Source organism: Physeter macrocephalus, unplaced genomic scaffold (genome assembly GCF_002837175.3).
Source record: "Physeter macrocephalus isolate SW-GA unplaced genomic scaffold, ASM283717v5 random_250, whole genome shotgun sequence".
NCBI classification, from domain to species: Eukaryota; Metazoa; Chordata; class Mammalia; order Artiodactyla; family Physeteridae; genus Physeter; species Physeter macrocephalus.
In genome coordinates, this window is record NW_021145536.1 from 52,279 (window position 1) to 70,782 (window position 18,504).

The window sequence follows — 18,504 nt, forward strand, 5'->3', positions numbered from 1 at the left end:
CGACCATTCATGAAACACTCTCCCTGGCACCAGCAGAGTGCTTTTCGTTGCTGTTTTCATCTCCTTTTTTAAATATTTATTTTATTTGTTTATTTTTGGCTGTGTTGGGTCTTCGTTGCTGCGCACAGGCTTTCCGTAGTTGTGGCGAGCAGGGGCTACTCTTCGTTGCGGTGTGCGGGCTTCTCATTGCGGTGGCTTCTCTTGTTGCGGAGCACGGGCTCTAGCCGCGTGGGCTTCAGTAGTTGTGACACGCGGTCTCAGGAGTTGTGGCTCGTGGGCTCTAGAGCGCAGGCTCAGTAGTTGTGGCATATGGGCTTAGTTGCTCCACGGCATGTGGGATCTTCCTGGACCAGGACTCGCCACCAGGGAAGCCCTCATCTCCTCTTTACAACCCTAGGAAAGACCGGTGACTAGCCTGACTTATAAATAAGAAACTGTAGGCTCAGAGGGCATAAATGACCTGCCCAAAGTCACATAGCTGGTAAGTGGCAGAGTGAGGACTGGAACTTAGCTCTGTCTAACCGCAAAGCCTGTGCTCGTAACGTCATGATGTACTACTTTTAAGAAGGAACCTTTTGAATGTAGATAACTGAAGAAGCTGGGTGATGGTTACATGGAGGTTTATTATATTATTCTTTCTCTAAAAAGAAAGTAACCTTTTAAGACTTAGTGATACAAAGTGCGTAAGTACATTTTAAAAATCGGGGGACTTCCCTGGTGGCACAGTGGTTAAGAATCCGCCTGCCAGCGCAGGGAACACGGGTTCAAGCCCTGGTCCAGCAAGATCCCACATGCCACGGAGCAGCTAAGCCCGTGCGCCACAACTTCTAAGCTGCGCTCTAGGGCCCATGAGCCACAACTACTGAGCCTGCGTGCTGCAACTACTGCAGCCCACGCACCTAGAGCCCGTGCTCCACAACAAGAGAAGCCACCGCAATGAGAAGCCCGCGCACCACAATGAAGAGTAGCCCCTGCTCACTGCAACTAGAGAAAGCCTGCACACAGCAACGAAGACCCAACACAGCCAAAAATAAATAAATAAAATATTTAAAAAAAAATTTATATGGGGTGCAGAATGTGAAAACTCATCTTTCTTAGTCCTACCTCTTTAATCCCTAGAGGATATACAGGTGTATTATCTTTGGTGTCTATCTTTCATTTTATATGTATTTATATATATTTATATGTATGTACACACATATTTACATAATATATTTATTTTGCACATGTACAAGTGTGCCTTTAGAATTCCATTAAGGGATTACTGAATCAAACAGTATATGCACGGGACTTTCCTGGCAGTCAGTCTAGTGGTTAAGACTCTGCGCTTCCACTGCAGCGGGTTTGGGTTCAGTCCCTGGTCGGGGAACTAAGATCCCGCATGCTGTGCAGTGCGGCCATAAACAAAACAAAACAAAATGAGAAACAGTATATGCACTTAAAATTTTGAAAGTTCTGCCCTCAGCAAGGCTATGTGAATTTCCACCCACCAGTCTTGTGCTGTACGACTTTGGAATACGCCACGAATCCTTTTTGGAAACAGGTGGGATATAAATAATAAATTAATGCTTTTAAAGGACAGCTCTCAGCCAGGGACAGAAGTGACTTGGGTACTACAGAAATCACTAGCTCTCAGTTTCCCAGACCACAAGGCCTGCAGTCCCAGCCACGACTTGCTGATTCGGTGGATGCCACCTTTAGGGAGGCAGCAGGAAGGAGGACTGAACTTCCCTGCCGCGGCAGAAAAAAGCCCTCTGATGTCCTGCTTACCTTGGCCGCACCAGCTCTGGGCCCCACCTGCCTGGCCTGATTTGAGGCAGATTGCCTGGCAGCTCTGGGACTGCCCTGGAAAACAGCCACTGTCACACCTATTACAGTGAGGAAAATAACCAGCTTAAGGAGAGGGACTTGAAGAGCACCAAGCTGCGGTGAAAGGGAGGCCAGCCTTTCCACTCCAGTCTTCCCATGTCTGGCCCAGGGAGACATTGGTAGAGAAAGCCTGCACACAGCAACGAAGACCCAACACAGCCAAAAATAAATAAATAAAATATTTAAAAAAAAATTTATATGGGGTGCAGAATGTGAAAACTCATCTTTCTTAGTCCTACCTCTTTAATCCCTAGAGGATATACAGGTGTATTATCTTTGGTGTCTATCTTTCATTTTATATGTATTTATATATATTTATATGTATGTACACACATATTTACATAATATATTTATTTTGCACATGTACAAGTGTGCCTTTAGAATTCCATTAAGGGATTACTGAATCAAACAGTATATGCACGGGACTTTCCTGGCAGTCAGTCTAGTGGTTAAGACTCTGCGCTTCCACTGCAGCGGGTTTGGGTTCAGTCCCTGGTCGGGGAACTAAGATCCCGCATGCTGTGCAGTGCGGCCATAAACAAAACAAAACAAAATGAGAAACAGTATATGCACTTAAAATTTTGAAAGTTCTGCCCTCAGCAAGGCTATGTGAATTTCCACCCACCAGTCTTGTGCTGTACGACTTTGGAATACGCCACGAATCCTTTTTGGAAACAGGTGGGATATAAATAATAAATTAATGCTTTTAAAGGACAGCTCTCAGCCAGGGAGAGAAGTGACTTGGGTACTACAGAAATCACTAGCTCTCAGTTTCCCAGACCACAAGGCCTGCAGTCCCAGCCACGACTTGCTGATTCGGTGGATGCCACCTTTAGGGAGGCAGCAGGAAGGAGGACTGAACTTCCCTGCCGCGGCAGAAAAAAGCCCTCTGATGTCCTGCTTACCTTGGCCGCACCAGCTCTGGGCCCCACCTGCCTGGCCTGATTTGAGGCAGATTGCCTGGCAGCTCTGGGACTGCCCTGGAAAACAGCCACTGTCACACCTATTACAGTGAGGAAAATAACCAGCTTAAGGAGAGGGACTTGAAGAGCACCAAGCTGCGGTGAAAGGGAGGCCAGCCTTTCCACTCCAGTCTTCCCATGTCTGGCCCAGGGAGACATTGGGGTTGCTATTTAATGCAGTCAATCTCTATTTTTCTTTTTCCACCCAACAGGGAATTAGTATATGTACTTTTCAGAAAACTTTTTTTTTTTAAAGAGCCTTTTGACATACCTTAGATTTGGTGAGGAGAGGCAGAGGCAGATTGGAGGTTATGGCCCTAATTTTTCCTACTCCTTCTTAAAAAGGAATATTTAAGGATATTTTTCCTTTCTTTCTGTGTGTTTTCTATTCTCCTAAAGACATAATCTTTTGCTTTTTTTTTTTTTTTTTTTTTTTTTCCGGTATGCGGGCCTCTCACTGTTGTGGCCTCTCCCATTGCGGAGCGCAGGCTCCGGACGCACAGGCTCAGCGGCCATGGCTCACGGGCCCAGCCGATCCGCGGCATGTGGGATCTTCCTGGACCGGGGCACGAACCCGTGTCCCCTGCATCGGCAGGCGGATTCTCAACCACTGCGCCACCAGGGAAGCCCAATCTTTTGCTTTTTAACCACAGTTTATAGGTAGTGAACAGAGAGAGTACAGGCCTCAACTCCCTTATATGGCAGTATTTATGTAAAATTTTTTGAGCAGGAAAAAAGTGATCAAGTTTGAGGTGGCTTTTAAATTTTAAGAGATTATAATAAGGCTACTTTGACTTAGAGTCTGCCTTCCAGGCACAGATCCTAAGTTAGTTATTTTTATTTATTTAAAGGTATACAAGCAGCCCATGATCATATGCTTGTTGTGATAAAATAATATAGAAGTAGCTCTAAAGAGTGTCAAAAGTGAATATATCCCCCTTTAATCCCTTCCAATACTCTCCTCCCACAAGGGAACCTCACTTAACTCTAGTGTATATCCAAACCCCTTCCCATGTAGTTACAGATAGAAATATTCATATACTTTCAAATTTTAAACAAATGGGATTATGTGCCTTGTTCCCCCCACCCCCCAAACTATCTGTCTTTGAGATCTCGCCATACTAGTAAGTAGAGATGGACCTCATTCTTTTTAACAGCTGCATAACATGAATGGGTGCAACTGTAACTTGTAATTTTTTCAGTGTTACAAATGGTCCTGCGGTAAGCATCTTCGTGCATACATGTAGGCTAAATTCCCAGATGTGGAATTGCAGGTAAACGGGTCAATACGTTTATTATCATCTCTCAAAAGAGAAAAGCTGGGATCCAGGTAACTCTAGTCCTGGTGCTCTGAGAACAGATGTTCAGTGAGCAAGTGATTGTGGGAACTGGCTTCATGCTAAACTCCCTTCTTGGTGATTCACAATCAAGTAGCATATTAAGAGTTCTGGAAATTCTTCAGTAACCACTTACTGCTGAGTAATTTAAAAAGAATTGTTTGCAAAGGGAAATTGCAACGTGCAGATGTGTAATTCTTGTACACATCTTAAAATTTCCCTGAACAGTTTGGGAAGTCTCCCCCCGGGTGGTAATCTTTCAAAGACAGGACAACATTTAGATAGGAACTTGGCCACATACTGTTCCACCAGGCTGGGCAGCTGAGGTGGAGCCAGGTTTGGATTTGGTCCAGGAACCAGGCGAGGCCTGTCAGCCACTCCCAAACCCCTCATATCGATCGGATGAGAGGGATCCAGCAAGTCCTGCATAAATCAAGGCTTTGAGGCTGACCAGTGGGGAGAGGGGTAGAGTTTCACTTCGGCCCGAGTCTATCTAAGAGGTGACATCAACCTAGCAGACACACTTTGCATCAGTCAGGCCCAAGCCTCCAACAGAGAAGGGTGTGGATCCAGAATCTCTGGAGGAGGAGCCACTTGGGGTATAAGAGGGAAGTGTCTTCCCCCCTCCCACTCACCTCCTCCAGTCCTTGAAATCATGGTTAATTTCCATGGCTCAGTGCAGATGTCACCCCTGAAGCCTCTCCCCTACCCCCTAGACCCCTCCTGTGTGCTCTGGTAGCACCTCTGCTGCAGCAATTAGCAGTCTGTTTTGTCTTCTGGTTCATTCATACTTACTGGGCTGGTCTAGAGGAAGGGCCACATGATGAATTATGTACCTCACAGCCTTCCCCAACAAAGTGGGAGCTCCTCCATAGCCCAGTGCTGTTCAGGCCTTCCTTCACTCATTCATTCATTCGATCATCATTGAGCACCTACCATGTGTCAGGCATTAGCTAGACTGCCTGAATACAGTGTTGAATACAGCAGACTCAGTCACTCCCTCTTTCGTATTCTTATATTCCCTGTAGCCCAGCCCAATGTCTAGCCCAAAGCCTGACACAGTACGGTTTAGAAATGGCAATCTAATTGGAAAGCTGCCTTTGCATAGCAAGAACTGTCTTACCTTCTAGACTACAGATGAAAAAACATTTTCTCAAGATGCCTCGTCTACATTTTATGTGATGGAAAGTCATTTGACTGTACGGAATATTTTTTTAGACATTTGGGGTGACCTCGGGGGCCTGATGGAGAATCTGGAGTGCTAAGGTGCCAGCCACCTGGCTGGACCAACGCTGGCGGGAGGGCGCTAGCGACGCGGCCCGCAGGTCCCGCCCACACAGGCCCGGCCCCGCCCCCGCTCTCCATAGTTACGGCTGCGGAGGCGGCGGCCATCTTGGCGGCGGAGCGATGAGCGGGTCGAATTCTAAGGCTGCGGCCGTGGGGTCGGCGGCTGGGCCCGGGGGGCTGGTGACTGGCAAGGAGGAGAAGAAGAAGGCTGGCGGCGGCGTCCTGAACAGGCTTAAGGCGCGGCGGCAGGCGCCCCACCACGCGGCCGACGACGGCATCGGGGCAGCGGTTACGGAGCAGGAGCTGCTGGCTCTGGACACCATCCGGCCCGAGCACGTCCTGCGCCTCAGCCGGGTCACTGAGAGTAAGTGCGGGGCCGGCCGCGCCCTCCCCTCGCGCCGGTCCCCGGGCCCCTTGTAGCCTAAGCGGAGCCGGCCGCTTGCCTCTCGGCCGGCCCAGGGTGTCCACCCAGGCGCCCCCGGCCGGCCGGGCCTCGCTGCCCACCCTCACCTAGACCTGGTCGGGAGGGGTTCTCCTGGGGCTTGAGTGCCCTCCTTTGAGTCCGGCCACGCTAGGCTTCCCTGTGGCCCGTCCCCGCTGGGCCCTCAGTTCCGGCCGTTCTCCTCCTCAGCTGGATCTGTTTGGGTGGGGACCCGCCTTGGCTTAACCGGATGCTCCTGACCCTGGGAAGTGGGCCGCTGCCCCCCACCCATCAGTGAAGTTCCTGCCCAGCTAGGCCCCCTCAACCTGTCTACAGCCAGCTTCTGCCGCCCTCTGCCAGCCCAGACCCCTACCCTAGCTGCTTTCTCTGCCTTTCCCTCCCCTCCGGCCACTGACAGCCCCGCCCCCTTTCCAGCCTGCCTTGGCCCCCTACCTCTTTGGGCCCCTAGCGTTGCCCCTTTGTGTGCAGGTGGGCTCCTCCTTCCTCAAATACATTGCCGTGGCATTTCGTGCCGCATTAAAAAAAATATTAATAAAGTTTCAGTTCATGTACAAAACCAAAATGTGAATCCTGCTTTTGACACTTGTTCCAGTGAATTAAGAATATGTCAGGGTGTCAGAGATGCATTTCTTGCATAAAATGCAACCGTCCTACACCTTTTCATTGATAGTACGAGGGGTGGGGAGAAATATATAGCTCACCCCCTGTCCTGGTTTTCCTCTTTTCTGTTCTCTTCCAGGCCAACCCCTGACGTGATGCCCTTTTTCTTGCTGCTGTTTCCCCCTAAGAGTTTGCAGTCAGTTGGTTAGACCCTGCTTGCCCAGCCGGCCCTGTCCTCCAGACTTCTAACGTTGAAGCACCAGCACTCCCTTGATGGATTAAAGGCTGCCGTCCTATTATTTGCTGAATTGCTTTAGTTGGCAGCCCAGGGGTGCTCAGATGTCCCTCAGGGAGATGGAGGCCGCCCCAGTGATCTGAGGATGACAGTTTGGGGGGATAGGCCTTGGTCCAGCCTGTATGCAAGGGAATTCCCATCTCCTAAAATAGCTTTGAGTCTGGGTATTTTCATATCCCCATTTTCCATCACTGTTTGGGTTGGGACTGTCCTGTGCATGCCTGAGTATATCTTTAGAAGGTCTTGCTATTCTGTTTCATAGAAACATTGTGAAAAAGCTGCTTCTGTTCTGACCCAGATTTCATTTGGGGCTCTGAAGGTATGGAAATGCTCACCACCTCACCTTTCTCACCACGTGCTTTCTCCTGATACCAAAGGTGAATTAGGCCACTCTAATGCCCGGCCCTAAGCGGCATTCTAGGAGAGCACTCAGGTCCTGTGTAGGAACTTGAGCTTGGTGCCATTGCTCAAACACACCTCAGCAGCTTATTGGAGAAAGTCACAAGTCAGCTTGGTGACCTCTGGATTTTTTACTCTTCTGAAAGTCTGTTCCGTTCAGCAAGTTATTTACTGAGTCCCCTCTAAAGGTGCAGAACCAATCTCGGCACTTTTGGGAGTTACAGAATGATCAGTAGCTCTCAAGTTTGCCATCTTATTGGAGAGTCAGCTTGTAAAACATGAAACAGCTAACACAAGCAGGCAGTATAAGATAAAGTGCCAAAGTGAGTTGTGGAGAAGATGCTCTCAGGAGTCATGATAGAAAGAAATCAATGAAATTGTCTTTGATCAGTACTGTTTTGATTAGTTGATCAGGTTTTTGGGGGCTCTACTTTGGCCTCACGCCCTCCACAGCAGATCTGTCCTGCCGCCGGGGTAGGTATGGCCCACCACCTGGTTTTGTGCAGCCCACAAGCTAAGAGTGGTTTTTACCTTTTCAAATGGTTGGAAAAAAAAAAAATCTTGGGACACATGGTTATATAAAATTTTTATTTCGTGTCTATAAATAGTTTTATTAGAATACAGCCACGCCATTCATTTCCATGTTTGCGGCTGCCTTTGTGCTACAGCGACAGAATTGAGTAGTTGTGATAGTGACTTTGTGGCCTCAAAGCCTAAATTATTCATGATCTGACCCTTTACAGAAAAAGTTTGCTGATCTGTGCTTTGTGATACAGTCAGCAAACATGCACCATATTAGCCATTAGATCAGCATAAATGTTTTAAAATGGATTTCTAAGAAAAATTCTGTCCTGTTGTGATATCCAATGAAAGGTTTATAGGCCATTTTTGAAGTGTTTCCAAAGAAATCCCCTTTTACCATCCCTATTTCTAAAGTGTTACAGTAATCTTTCATCCACACAAGCCCATGCACTTTTTTTCTTTCTTGGATCCCCTAATTGTCTCCACACAACTTTTGCTTATAACATAACAGGAAGTTTTAGGGTGTATTTTAAGTGAATTGTGTAAGAAAAAAACCTGAGTTTGCTTCAAAACTTGAGAAAGAAATGGTAGATTTGGAGGATTATTTAACGGCATTGGTCTCTCTCTCTCATTTTCAGATTATTTATGTAAACCCGAAGACAACGTCTACAGTATTGATTTCACACGCTTCAAAATTCGAGATTTGGAGACCGGGACAGTGCTTTTTGAGATTGCCAAACCTTGTGTGTCAGGTAGGCCTTAGTATTGCAGTAGCCACTTGACAGTTGGAGCAAAAGGTCTTTCACGCTTGAGTTTTTGTGTGCCATTGCATCCTGTGTCACAGACTCCAGCGGCCTGCTTCCAGCCGCCTCCTGAAGCCTGCCTGTGGGCCTGTTGGCTTGAAGCTGTGCTGAGAGGCTGATGTTTGTTGAGTATCTACTCTGCGCTGGTCACTGTGTTCCACATCTTCTGTTTACATCAGTTCATGTAATCCTCACACCTCTGTGAGGGGTTATTATCCTTATTTTACAGATAAGGAAACTGAGGTCCAGAATTTCCAGGTGACTTTCCTAAGGTCCTCTGCCCTTTGATCTTACCATGTTGCCTCCACTTAGGAAAGGAATCCTTGAAATTAAACTCCAATGAGGAAGCCTACCTGAACCTTGAGTCCTGGGGACACTCTGGAAGGGTGATACAGAGGATTCCAGTCCAGATCATGAGACAGTGTCTTCTCACGCCCTTTCCTTTAAATAGTGTCTCAGATTTCCCAGTAAGTCCTCGTTTGGACTTTAATGTCTGCCATTTTCTGGATGAACTTCTGTTGGTTAGACCCAGACCTGTGAACTCATCTACTTGGGACCCCTTAAGGTAGCTTTGAATGGACACTTCCTGTGCTTGTGATGCAGTTTCAGGGTGATTCATTTCTGACCAGGGGACCACACGTAGGTCTTTGGAGCACATCACTGGAAATGGAACACCCCCTGGAGTTAGTTACTAGAACACCAGCCTAGATAGTCCTTCAGAGTATCAGCCATGGTCTGTCTTGATGACTCTTTTTGCCAACTTTTTCGCATCTGATTTGCTGTTCAGAAAGAGCCTGTAAATTTGGTAAGACAGCTGTTAGTAACCCAGATAAGTCAAAAGGCTTTCATGAAAAAGTCTCAGCTCAGGTTAATTATACAGCCAAGGCTAGAGCACTGGTCTCCTCACCCCACCCAGTATTCTTTTTTAAAAATTAATTAATTAATTAATTAATTTTGGGGCTGCTTTGGGTCTTCGTTGCTGCATGCAGGCTTTTAGTTGCGGCGAGCAGGGGCTACTCTTCGTTGCGGTGTGCGGGGTTCTCGTTGCAGTGGCTTCTCTTGTTGTGGAGCATGGGCTCTAGGCATGCGGGCTTCAGTAGTTGTGGCACATGGGCTCAGTAGATGTGGCTCGCGGGCTCTAGAGCACAGGCTCGGTGGTCGTGGCGCATGGGCTTAGTTGCTCTGCGGCATGTGGGATCTTCCCAGACCAGAGATCAAACCCGTGTCCCCTGCATTGGCAGACGGGTTCTTAACCACTGCACCAGCAGGGAAGTCTCACCACCCAGTATTCTTTATGCTGTCATAATCTAGTACTGACCAGGGCGCCTAAAGGCTCAAGCTTGTGGGTACTTAAATCTTGTATTGGGAGAGTCAGGGCCAGCCAGCTTTCTGGGTCTGTGCTGTTCGTATCTCTAAGCCACAGGTCCTAGTACTTAAGATGTTCCCAGGACCCCAGGGCTACTTCGGGTGTATGGATTTGGATGAGACTGGGCTCAGAATAGTCATTTCAGTATAAAACTAAATCTCAAGAAGACGGTCAGCTGCAGATACTGTAAAAATACCTTGATTTACAACCCATCCAGCCTTTACCTTTAAGGATCTTGATTCACTAAGAATACGCACACACTGATTCAGTGCCCTCCTACAGCACTTGTTCGGATGAGTTCGAATCGCTGAGAAGGTTTGGTCTGATCCTTCTTGAATCCCATTGTTGGAGCCAGGGCTGTGGAGTCTCTGGCTTTGAACCCCTACTCAGTCTGGTTGCCCAGCTCCTCTTGGGCTTGTCACGGGCAGAGATGTTTGATGCTAAAAAAGACTCCCCTTTTACTGCACCTATGTTCAGCCTAGAACTGGAAAAAATACCCTTGCTGGATACTGGGTGGCTGTAGCTACTAGAGAGGGAACTAACTCCTTGTTTACATTAGAATGTTCTCTGATTCATTTTACAAATCTTTCATTCCTGGGTTCAGGAGTGGACTAGACCAGAGCCCATCGTTACTCTTGTGGACCCTCTCTCAGGTCTCACATGTTGGTTCATGGCCCATCTGCTTCACCTTTTCCCAGGTGCTCGGAGTGTTGGGCCTGGTATGGCCTGGAATAGGCATTAGTCCAAGGAAGTGCAGTACCCCAAGGCTATAGGTCAGTGTCTTCCATTTAAATAGCAGAATTATTTCTAGGGATTTGTCTTTGCTGTGTCAGAAATATTTGCATTCTTTGAAGGTGCCTTTTGAATAGTTTCAACTTTTATAGCCTCATTCTTTTGGTTAGCAGCAAGCACTTTAACTGGGTCAACAGCAGACCTAGTCCGTATAGCAGAGACCACATCACAGCCACTCAGCTGGTGTTTCAGGCTTCACCGTTAGGATATGGCCCAAGGCCCCAGATTATATAAAAGGCAAACAGCTTAGTGTTTAGGAACAGGCCTTGAGTCTGATGGACCCGGATTCACATCCCTGCTCTCTCCATTTACTACAGGCGTACCTCATTTTATTGTGCTTCACTTTACTGTGCTTTGCAGATATTGTGTTCTTTACAGACTGAGGGTTCGTGGCAACCTTTCATTGAATAAGTCTATTGGCTCCATTTTTCTCAACAGCATTTAAAAAAAATTTTTTCATTGAAGTATAGTTGATTTACAGTGTTGTGTTATTTTCTGGTGTACAGCAAAGTGATTCAGTTTTACATATGTATATTTTTTCATATTCTTTTCCATTATGGTTTATTATAGGATATTGAATATAGCAGCATTATTTTTTAATTATTTTTTTTTTTTTTTGCGGTATGCGGGCCTCTCACTGTTGTGGCCTCTCCCGTTGCGGAGCACAGGCTCCGGACGCACAGGCTCAGCGGCCATGGCTCACGGGCCTAGCCACTCCACGGCATGTGGGATCTTCCCGGACCGGGGCACGAACCCGTGTCCCCTGCATCGGCAGGCAGACTCTCAACCACTGTGCCACCAGGGAAGCCCAACATAACTTTTGTATACACTGGGAAACCAAAAATTTCATGTGACTTGCTTTATCATGGTGGTCTGGAACTGAACCTGCAATCTCTCTGAGGTCTGCCTATATCTGGGGGACTTTGGACACGTTAGCTAATCTCTCTGAGTCTGAGCTTCCTGGTCTGTAAAGTGGAAATAAAATGAAGACAACATCAACAGGATCACAGGATCCTGTGAGGCGTGCAGCACGGGGCCTGGAATTACAGCATGTGCTCAGTGAGTACTGGCTGCCCTGCCATACCGGTGTCGGTACCGCTGATAGGTCGTGCTCTTTGCCGAGATGGTGATTCAGCTTCCGTGTGCTCTTGCAGGCCAGGAGGAGGAGGAGGAGGAGGAGGAGGAGGAGGCAGCAGGTGGAGATGTGGATGTCAGTGCGGGCCGCTTCGTCCGCTATCAGTTCACGCCAGCATTTCTCCGCCTCCGCACCGTGGGCGCCACGTGAGTACCGGCATTTCCTGAAGGGAGGACATTCTTCTGGTTCAGAGAAGAATGTTCTCGGTTAGGTTTGGGGTTGGCTTTAGAGGAGGGAGGAGGCAAAGTCAGGCTCACAGAGATTTATTCTTCAGGGTGGAGTTCACGGTGGGAGACAGACCTGTGTCAAACTTCCGGATGATCGAACGGCACTATTTCCGGGAACGCCTGCTGAAAAACTTTGACTTTGATTTCGGCTTCTGCATCCCCAGCAGTAGGAACACTTGTGAACATATCTATGAGTTTCCCCAGCTTTCGGAGGATGTCAGTACGTATCCCCTGACTTTCACAACATTCTGGATTCTTCAGGCTAGAGGAACAGACCTTGAAATGAAATCCATCTAGTCCAACGACCTCATTTGCAGAGAAACAGGGACATGATGCGTCTCTAGTCTTTTGACCTCAGGCTTCTCGTTTCCTATTGCTGCTGTCTCATGTTTCAAACTCTGACTCTGCCTGCATGGGAGCATGAAGGTTTTCATACAGGCCGTCCCTTTTAGCTGCCTGCTGCGGGGAACGGAGTGGCTGAGGGAGATAAGAGGGGCCCCTGACAGTCCCTGGGATTCCAGTTCGATACACGACCAGTCATGCTTTCACTGTGTTCTAGTCACCGGCTCCTGCTCGGCACTTCTTTAGCCCTTTGCTTTTTCCCTAATCAGAACTACATGGGAAACTGTGGGCTAAGTGGAATTCTCGTCCTGAGGACCACCTCTTTCTCATTCTCTGCAGGTAGAAGGTTAATTAGATAAAACTGTTAGAGTAGATCCAGCAGGCACTAGGAAGCTGTTAGAGGTTTAAGGAGTAACATGAGGGAAGCAGTGCCTGAGGAAGTCATCCTACAGTTCTGGGGAGGAAGAACTGGGGAAGGCACCGGAGGGAGAAGGCTGCGCCGGGGAGGAGGTGGACTGAATGACAGAGGAAGAACAGGCTGTGTATTCCCGTGGCTTCGGTGTGGCCCTCTCACATTAGCATCCCCTGTAAGGAATTAGGGAAGGTTGTTCTAGAGCAGTCAGGATGTGAGTGGGATCCTGTGAGTAGTGCTGAGTTTAGTTGGATTGTTGGCGAAGGTCTACATACACCGACCAATTTTCTCAGAATCCCAGGTCCTTAAAATTGTCATTTTCTGACAGGTATTCTTGACTGGTGCAGCAGTACTGTCTCCAGGTAAAGTGAGGATTGCTGAGAAGTGGGCAGGGCGTTGATGACCACATCAACTGTTAGGATCCTCGTTTGAAGCCCGCTCCCCAGGCTGGGCGGGAATATGTAGATACTTGCGAGAAAAGATTATGTACGGTGTTTAAGCTTTTATCTAAGGCCGTGTAACTTTTTCTTCTTGAAGCCAAATAAGCTAAAAGAGCGTGGGGGTCAATACTCTGGATATGAACTAAATAACTCTGGCTTGGCTGAGTTCAAAGAACTTGAAACGGTCAGCTCTCCTTTTGAGAACCGTGTTCAGCAACAGCATTTCCTCCAGAGGATTCAGAATAGCATGTGACTATTGACTCAGAACCAACCCGAGGTAGTGACTCTCAGTTCTCTTGACCCTCCAGTTATGGTTAAAGAGGTTGGGGCAACTGCCTGAACAAACAGAAGATTTAAATCTGGATCCCAAGACAAGCTCACCCTTTGCTGGATTGTTGGCAAGTTAATACCCCGAGCCATCTCTGGAGGAGTCTCCTTGCCCTTTGTGCCCCTGCATCCATGCGCATCTGGGATTCCTTTGTTGTCAGGGTTGCCTGCGGGACGTGAGCACAGTGAGGCGCAGCTTTCTAAATTTGGACCAGAGTGTCTGGAGGTGGGGACCGGAAGCACCAAGTCAGTAGGCTGCTGTGGTGCCTGTTGGCAAATGGGCGAGCACCTCTCCCTGGGGTTCTGACGGAGCACCAGACTGGCGATGGCCTCGGAGGGCCAGGTCCAGAGCTGGTTGCATCCTTCTGTTGAAGTGGACGGCATGCTCAGTTTGGGGGCCTCTGTGGTCCCCAGGTCTCCCCAGCTCTCAAGGCCTGGCTCCCTCTGTTCTGACCTCGTTATTCTGACAGCATGTGCTCACATTTTCAGGAAGGGCTGGTTTACGAATTTTAGAGGGAATGCTAAGTTTTTTCCCACCTGGCCCATGGGGCAGACTCACACATAAGTCTTTGCTTTTTTCCTTTCCCTGACTTGCAGTTCGTCTGATGATTGAAAATCCCTATGAGACCCGTTCTGACAGCTTCTACTTTGTCGACAACAAGCTGATAATGCACAACAAGGCTGACTATGCCTATAACGGGGGTCAGTAGCTGTGGCAGGCGCGGACGGGGAGGTGCTTTGCTGTGGCCCGAGGTCCTGGTGCACGGAGGTGGCTGAAGCTGCGGTCTGTCAACACACATCTGGAACCTGGCCCCAGGAAGCCGAGGCTGGGGTGGCAGTTTCCTGTGCTCCAAGAGAGGTGCCAAGCAGTGTTGTGTTTCCTTCCCCAGTATTTTTTCTTCCTTTTTACCCTGCCCCTTAGGTCACAGAGGTACTATAGTAAAACTTAGCATAAGGCTCCTGGAATCCAGATTAAAAAAAGAAAGTTTATTTTCATGTAGTCATGGCTCCTCTGGGTTGTCCTGATGAGCCTGGGTCTCTCCAGGCAGAGCTGTGCCAGGGAGAGAAGGCTCTTCTGTAGGTTCGGGGGTGCTGTGGGAAGCTGAGACTCCTCTCTCGCCTGCGGGGTCGCCATCAGCACACTCTGACCTCAGCCTGTGCATCGTCCTAAACCAACTGGGCGGGCAGAGGGAAGGAGTGGTGCCAGGAGTTGAGGCACTGGGGTGGGCAAGGCTGCCAAACTGAAGGATCTGTCTTACGTGGGGGCCGCTTATCTGTCTGACTTCCGGATCCTCAGCCGGTCCTCCTGGGGCTCCACTGAGGTTTCAACCTGGCAGTGCCTTCCTGTTCTCCTTCCAGAGGAAAGATGAGCTTGCTCTGCTTCTCCTGGCTCCTAACTTTTGAGTTTCTCCTGAAATACAATGTGTCAGTTTTGCTCTTGGAACTGTAGTATCTCTCGAGGCCAGAGCAGGCCTTATTGTATTTTGTTTTTTTATTTCTAAGCCTCTTGTGGGGAGGCTTTATAAAATGTCAGTGGCATTCCCAGCATATAGGATGTGTGGCCAGACTTCTGATAGTATCAGTCAGGCTCCCGGGGCTAATCTGGGTCATGTCGTACCTGCTTTTGTACTGAAGTAGTTCCTGGAACCATCCTGGCCGGTCAGACCTAAGTAATGTGTATTCTGGTCCTTTGGACTGCCACTTGGAATGGTTTTGGGCGTTGGGAAAGGGGGAAATCAGCTGAGGTGGCCTATCAGAGAGACGTGTTCTCAAAAAACTTCCTCACACATCCCTCAGGCCCTCGCTGGACGGACTGTCCGCGCTTCGGCTCCCTGCCGTTGTCCGACTGTGTGGGCGATTTAAGTGGGTCTGATAAGACTGTTGCTGCGGCCAGGGTTTAGCATTGCTAGAAAGGTCGCAGTAGGAAGGGCCCAGGTACGTGGTGTCTGTGACCGGAGAGCTGTCTCCCTAGGTGCTTGGGAGAAAGGCCAGGTGGAGCCAGGGAGAGAAGGGCCAGCGCTTTGCCACAGATGCTCCTGTGCTTCCACTGACCAGTGTTGCTCCCTGTTTGCATTCTAGAGCGTGAGTGGCCTTGAACCGTGGTCCAGTGCTTTGTGCCAGGCCAGAGTCTGGGCTGTGCCAGATGCTGGCAGCTTCCTCACTGAGAAAACCCTGGTTAGCCCTGTGTGCTGGCACTGCACCCAACCCCCGAGGGAGGAAGGGACCGGGTTCCCTGCAGGGTGGGCTACTCATCCCCAGACCGGTGAATCCCAGAACTGGAGTCGGCTGCAAATCCAGGTGCCTTATGTGTGGCTCCATCCCATACACTGCCGGACAGACATCAGCACTGCCTCTTCACCTTCTGTTTCTCACTGGGGCTCCCTCAACAGATTTGTGTTCATTGAGCTTCAGAATAACCCCTTCTCTCTGTGACAGAAGCCCAGTTGGGAGAGTTTTTCTACTATTTGATGTTTAATTATTATCTAGGATGTGGTTTCTGGAGCTGCCCAGAACTCTGCTCAGTAGAGTGTGTCTTGGAAATGTGTCCCAGGCAGACCACGTCTTGTAGGCTAGTGGGCTGTCTCTTACCTGCAGTGTTAGCTTTTGCTGGGAAGAGGGCCGAGGAGGCAGGCATTCTGGCTTGAATAGTGCTGTATCCTCTTCCCAAGAGCTTGCTTTAGTCTCACTGGAGACTGTTTTGAGGCCAAGTGCTCGGTCTGTGCCCAGCAGCACAGGGATTTGCTATCTTCTGCTCAGGAAGGTCTGGTGTTCTGTACCTGGGACTCTGGATTCTTGTGTCTAGCTACTCAGGAAACCTTGAGAAGTGTTACCTCTCTGGGGTGTTAGCTAGGGTAAGTCTGAAATTCAAGCTTTTGTACCCGAACTGGGGAGAGAATTGGAAGTCATACCTTCTCTGAAAGTAGCTGAACTCATCAGAAGTTGAATCAGGATTCCATGTTGTTAAGGAGTCTGGACTGTTGGTAGCAGTTACCTGTGGGCAATAAAATGGGAGGAAAAAACCTACCTGCCTGGGGAGACCGTGCGCTCTGTTCAGAGCTGGTACCTGAGAGGCAGCTCCTGAAGGGAACACATTCCAGCAGACTGACAGGCCCAGCTGGCGCCGGGGGGCCTGCTGCCTGCACCCCTCCCTCTCGTGCCTTGCTCTTGTCCCTCTGGCCTGGAGTCTCCTGGGAGAGCGACTCTCTTTTCCTGTGGAGCTTTTGGGCTAAGATGCCCTTTTAGCTGCTGCAAAGAAGATCCTGGTTTATTTTATTCTATGTTTTAAAGAGTAAACAGAGGAAATAAGTAAAAGTAGTCCTGGGATAAAGTAGGTCATCCTCTCCTCGTGTGTGAGCTCTGAGCTGTCTTGCAGGGAAAGTACTTTTCAGGGCCATGTCTGCCTTCCTGAAGACCCTCACAGTCTTTGGGCCATCCAGTTCTCAAATAGGGGCGGTGATTTGGGGGCGTTGGGGCTATGCGGAGACTGGAGATTCTTGACGTGGCAGTAGCTGGGGGAATCTTCAGCTTGTTTCTTCAGTTGAAGTGGGACTCATTTCCGGAATGGACTTAATAGGCTGTGTCTAATGTGCAGATTGGGTGAGTCTTGCTTTAGTGTGTCTTGCCACCCTCGATAGGCTCCCAGGGTACTCTCTTTTTTTTCTCTGTAAAGTCCCTTTCTTCTGGTGGCCGTTGTCACTCTGACGTCAGTGAGGTTGGGGAACGGGGACAGTTCTCAGAATCATAGCACAGACTCGTCTGTGTGTGCGGACCCCTGATGCAGAGGGTGCTGCCGTGCCTGGCGTAGGGGCCCAATCGTCAGATCACCATGTTTCTCACATTCCGCGTCACAGGACATCTTTGGTACAAGAAGGGTCTGGTGGAGGTGGATTTACCCCTTGTTGCACAAAGGATCATGTAAAGTCATTGAACTTGTGAAAGTCTATTTTTTTCCCTGTATATCTATTTTTCACAGAATGTAAGAAGCGTTAACGACCTGGTCTGTCCTTCTTCCCCTTTACCTGAGGTCCTCATTCCAGTTTGTATTGTCTTTGTGTCCAAAGTAAACTAGGTGACTTATTTGTATAAAATGTTATTTTGCCACAAGAGACAGTAATTAAAGAAAGATTTTCACAGTACGCGTACCCTTTCTGGTCTCCTGACTGGGCCCCTTGGGTCACGGGGCGGGCAGGTGTGGAGTGGGGTGGGCTCTGAGTTTCTTTACGTGGCCTTTCTGTAAATATTGGTTTAATGAGTAGAGCTGGTTTCTAGGGTGATTAGGGCACAGTATTGAGCTTTAGGCTTAGTATTTTTTGCTTTACATTTTGATGGAGTGCTTTGAGAATTAAAAATGTATATACATGTTTTTAAAACATGTTCATTAAGGTGTGTTTTAACTATACCTCATTTAAGAGTAAATTCACCTCATTTAAGAGTACAGTTTGGGGGCTTCCCTGGTGGCGCAGTGGTTGCGCGTCCGCCTGCCGATGCCGGGGAACCGGGTTCGCGCCCCGGTCTGGGAGGATCCCACATGCCGCGGAGCGGCTGGGCCCGTGAGCCGTGGCCGCTGGGCCTGCGCGTCCGGAGCCTGTGCTCCGCAACGGGAGAGGCCACAGCAGAGGGAGGCCCGCATACCACAAAAAAAATAAAATAAAAAAAAATAAAAAAAGAGTACAGTTTGATGAGTTTTGACAAATGGATATAGGATCACAATCATGATACAGGGCATTTCCATCACCTCAGAAAGTTCCCTCAAGTGCCTGGTGTTTGCAGCCTGTTCCCTCCCTCTATCCAACCCTTGCAACCATCTTCTGATTTGTGTCTCTTTCAGAAAACTTGTATACTTTTCATATAAAACTTACATCCATGTTTAAGCTCACAAACGATACAGGTTAAAAATAAGTCTGGTTTAGATAGTCTGTGGCACCTGAAGGTCTGTTGGCCTCTGCC

At 48.7% G+C, this 18,504-nt stretch overlaps 1 protein-coding gene across 1 annotated transcript; it reads left to right on the plus strand.

Moving 5' to 3' along the window:
- The first annotated feature begins 5,434 nt into the window (after positions 1 to 5,434).
- On the plus strand, positions 5,435 to 17,827 carry UNC119B (unc-119 lipid binding chaperone B). The gene is made up of 5 exons (XM_007129977.4): positions 5,435 to 5,819; positions 8,352 to 8,465; positions 11,829 to 11,955; positions 12,084 to 12,256; positions 14,155 to 17,827. The coding sequence occupies exons 1-5, from the start codon at positions 5,576 to 5,578 to the stop codon at positions 14,265 to 14,267; spliced, it is 771 nt and encodes a 256-aa protein (XP_007130039.2). The 5' UTR covers positions 5,435 to 5,575; the 3' UTR covers positions 14,268 to 17,827.
- The last annotated feature ends 677 nt before the right edge of the window (positions 17,828 to 18,504 follow it).

Bases quoted from the DNA above. Each gene is read 5' to 3' on its own strand.
- UNC119B (XM_007129977.4), top strand. From the start codon at position 5,576: ATGAGCGGGTCGAATTCTAAGGCTGCGGCCGTGGGGTCGGCGGCTGGG. The intron at 5,820-8,351 runs GTAAGTGCGGGG...TCTCATTTTCAG, and splicing joins CCTCAGCCGGGTCACTGAGA to ATTATTTATGTAAACCCGAA. The intron at 8,466-11,828 runs GTAGGCCTTAGT...GTGCTCTTGCAG, and splicing joins TGCCAAACCTTGTGTGTCAG to GCCAGGAGGAGGAGGAGGAG.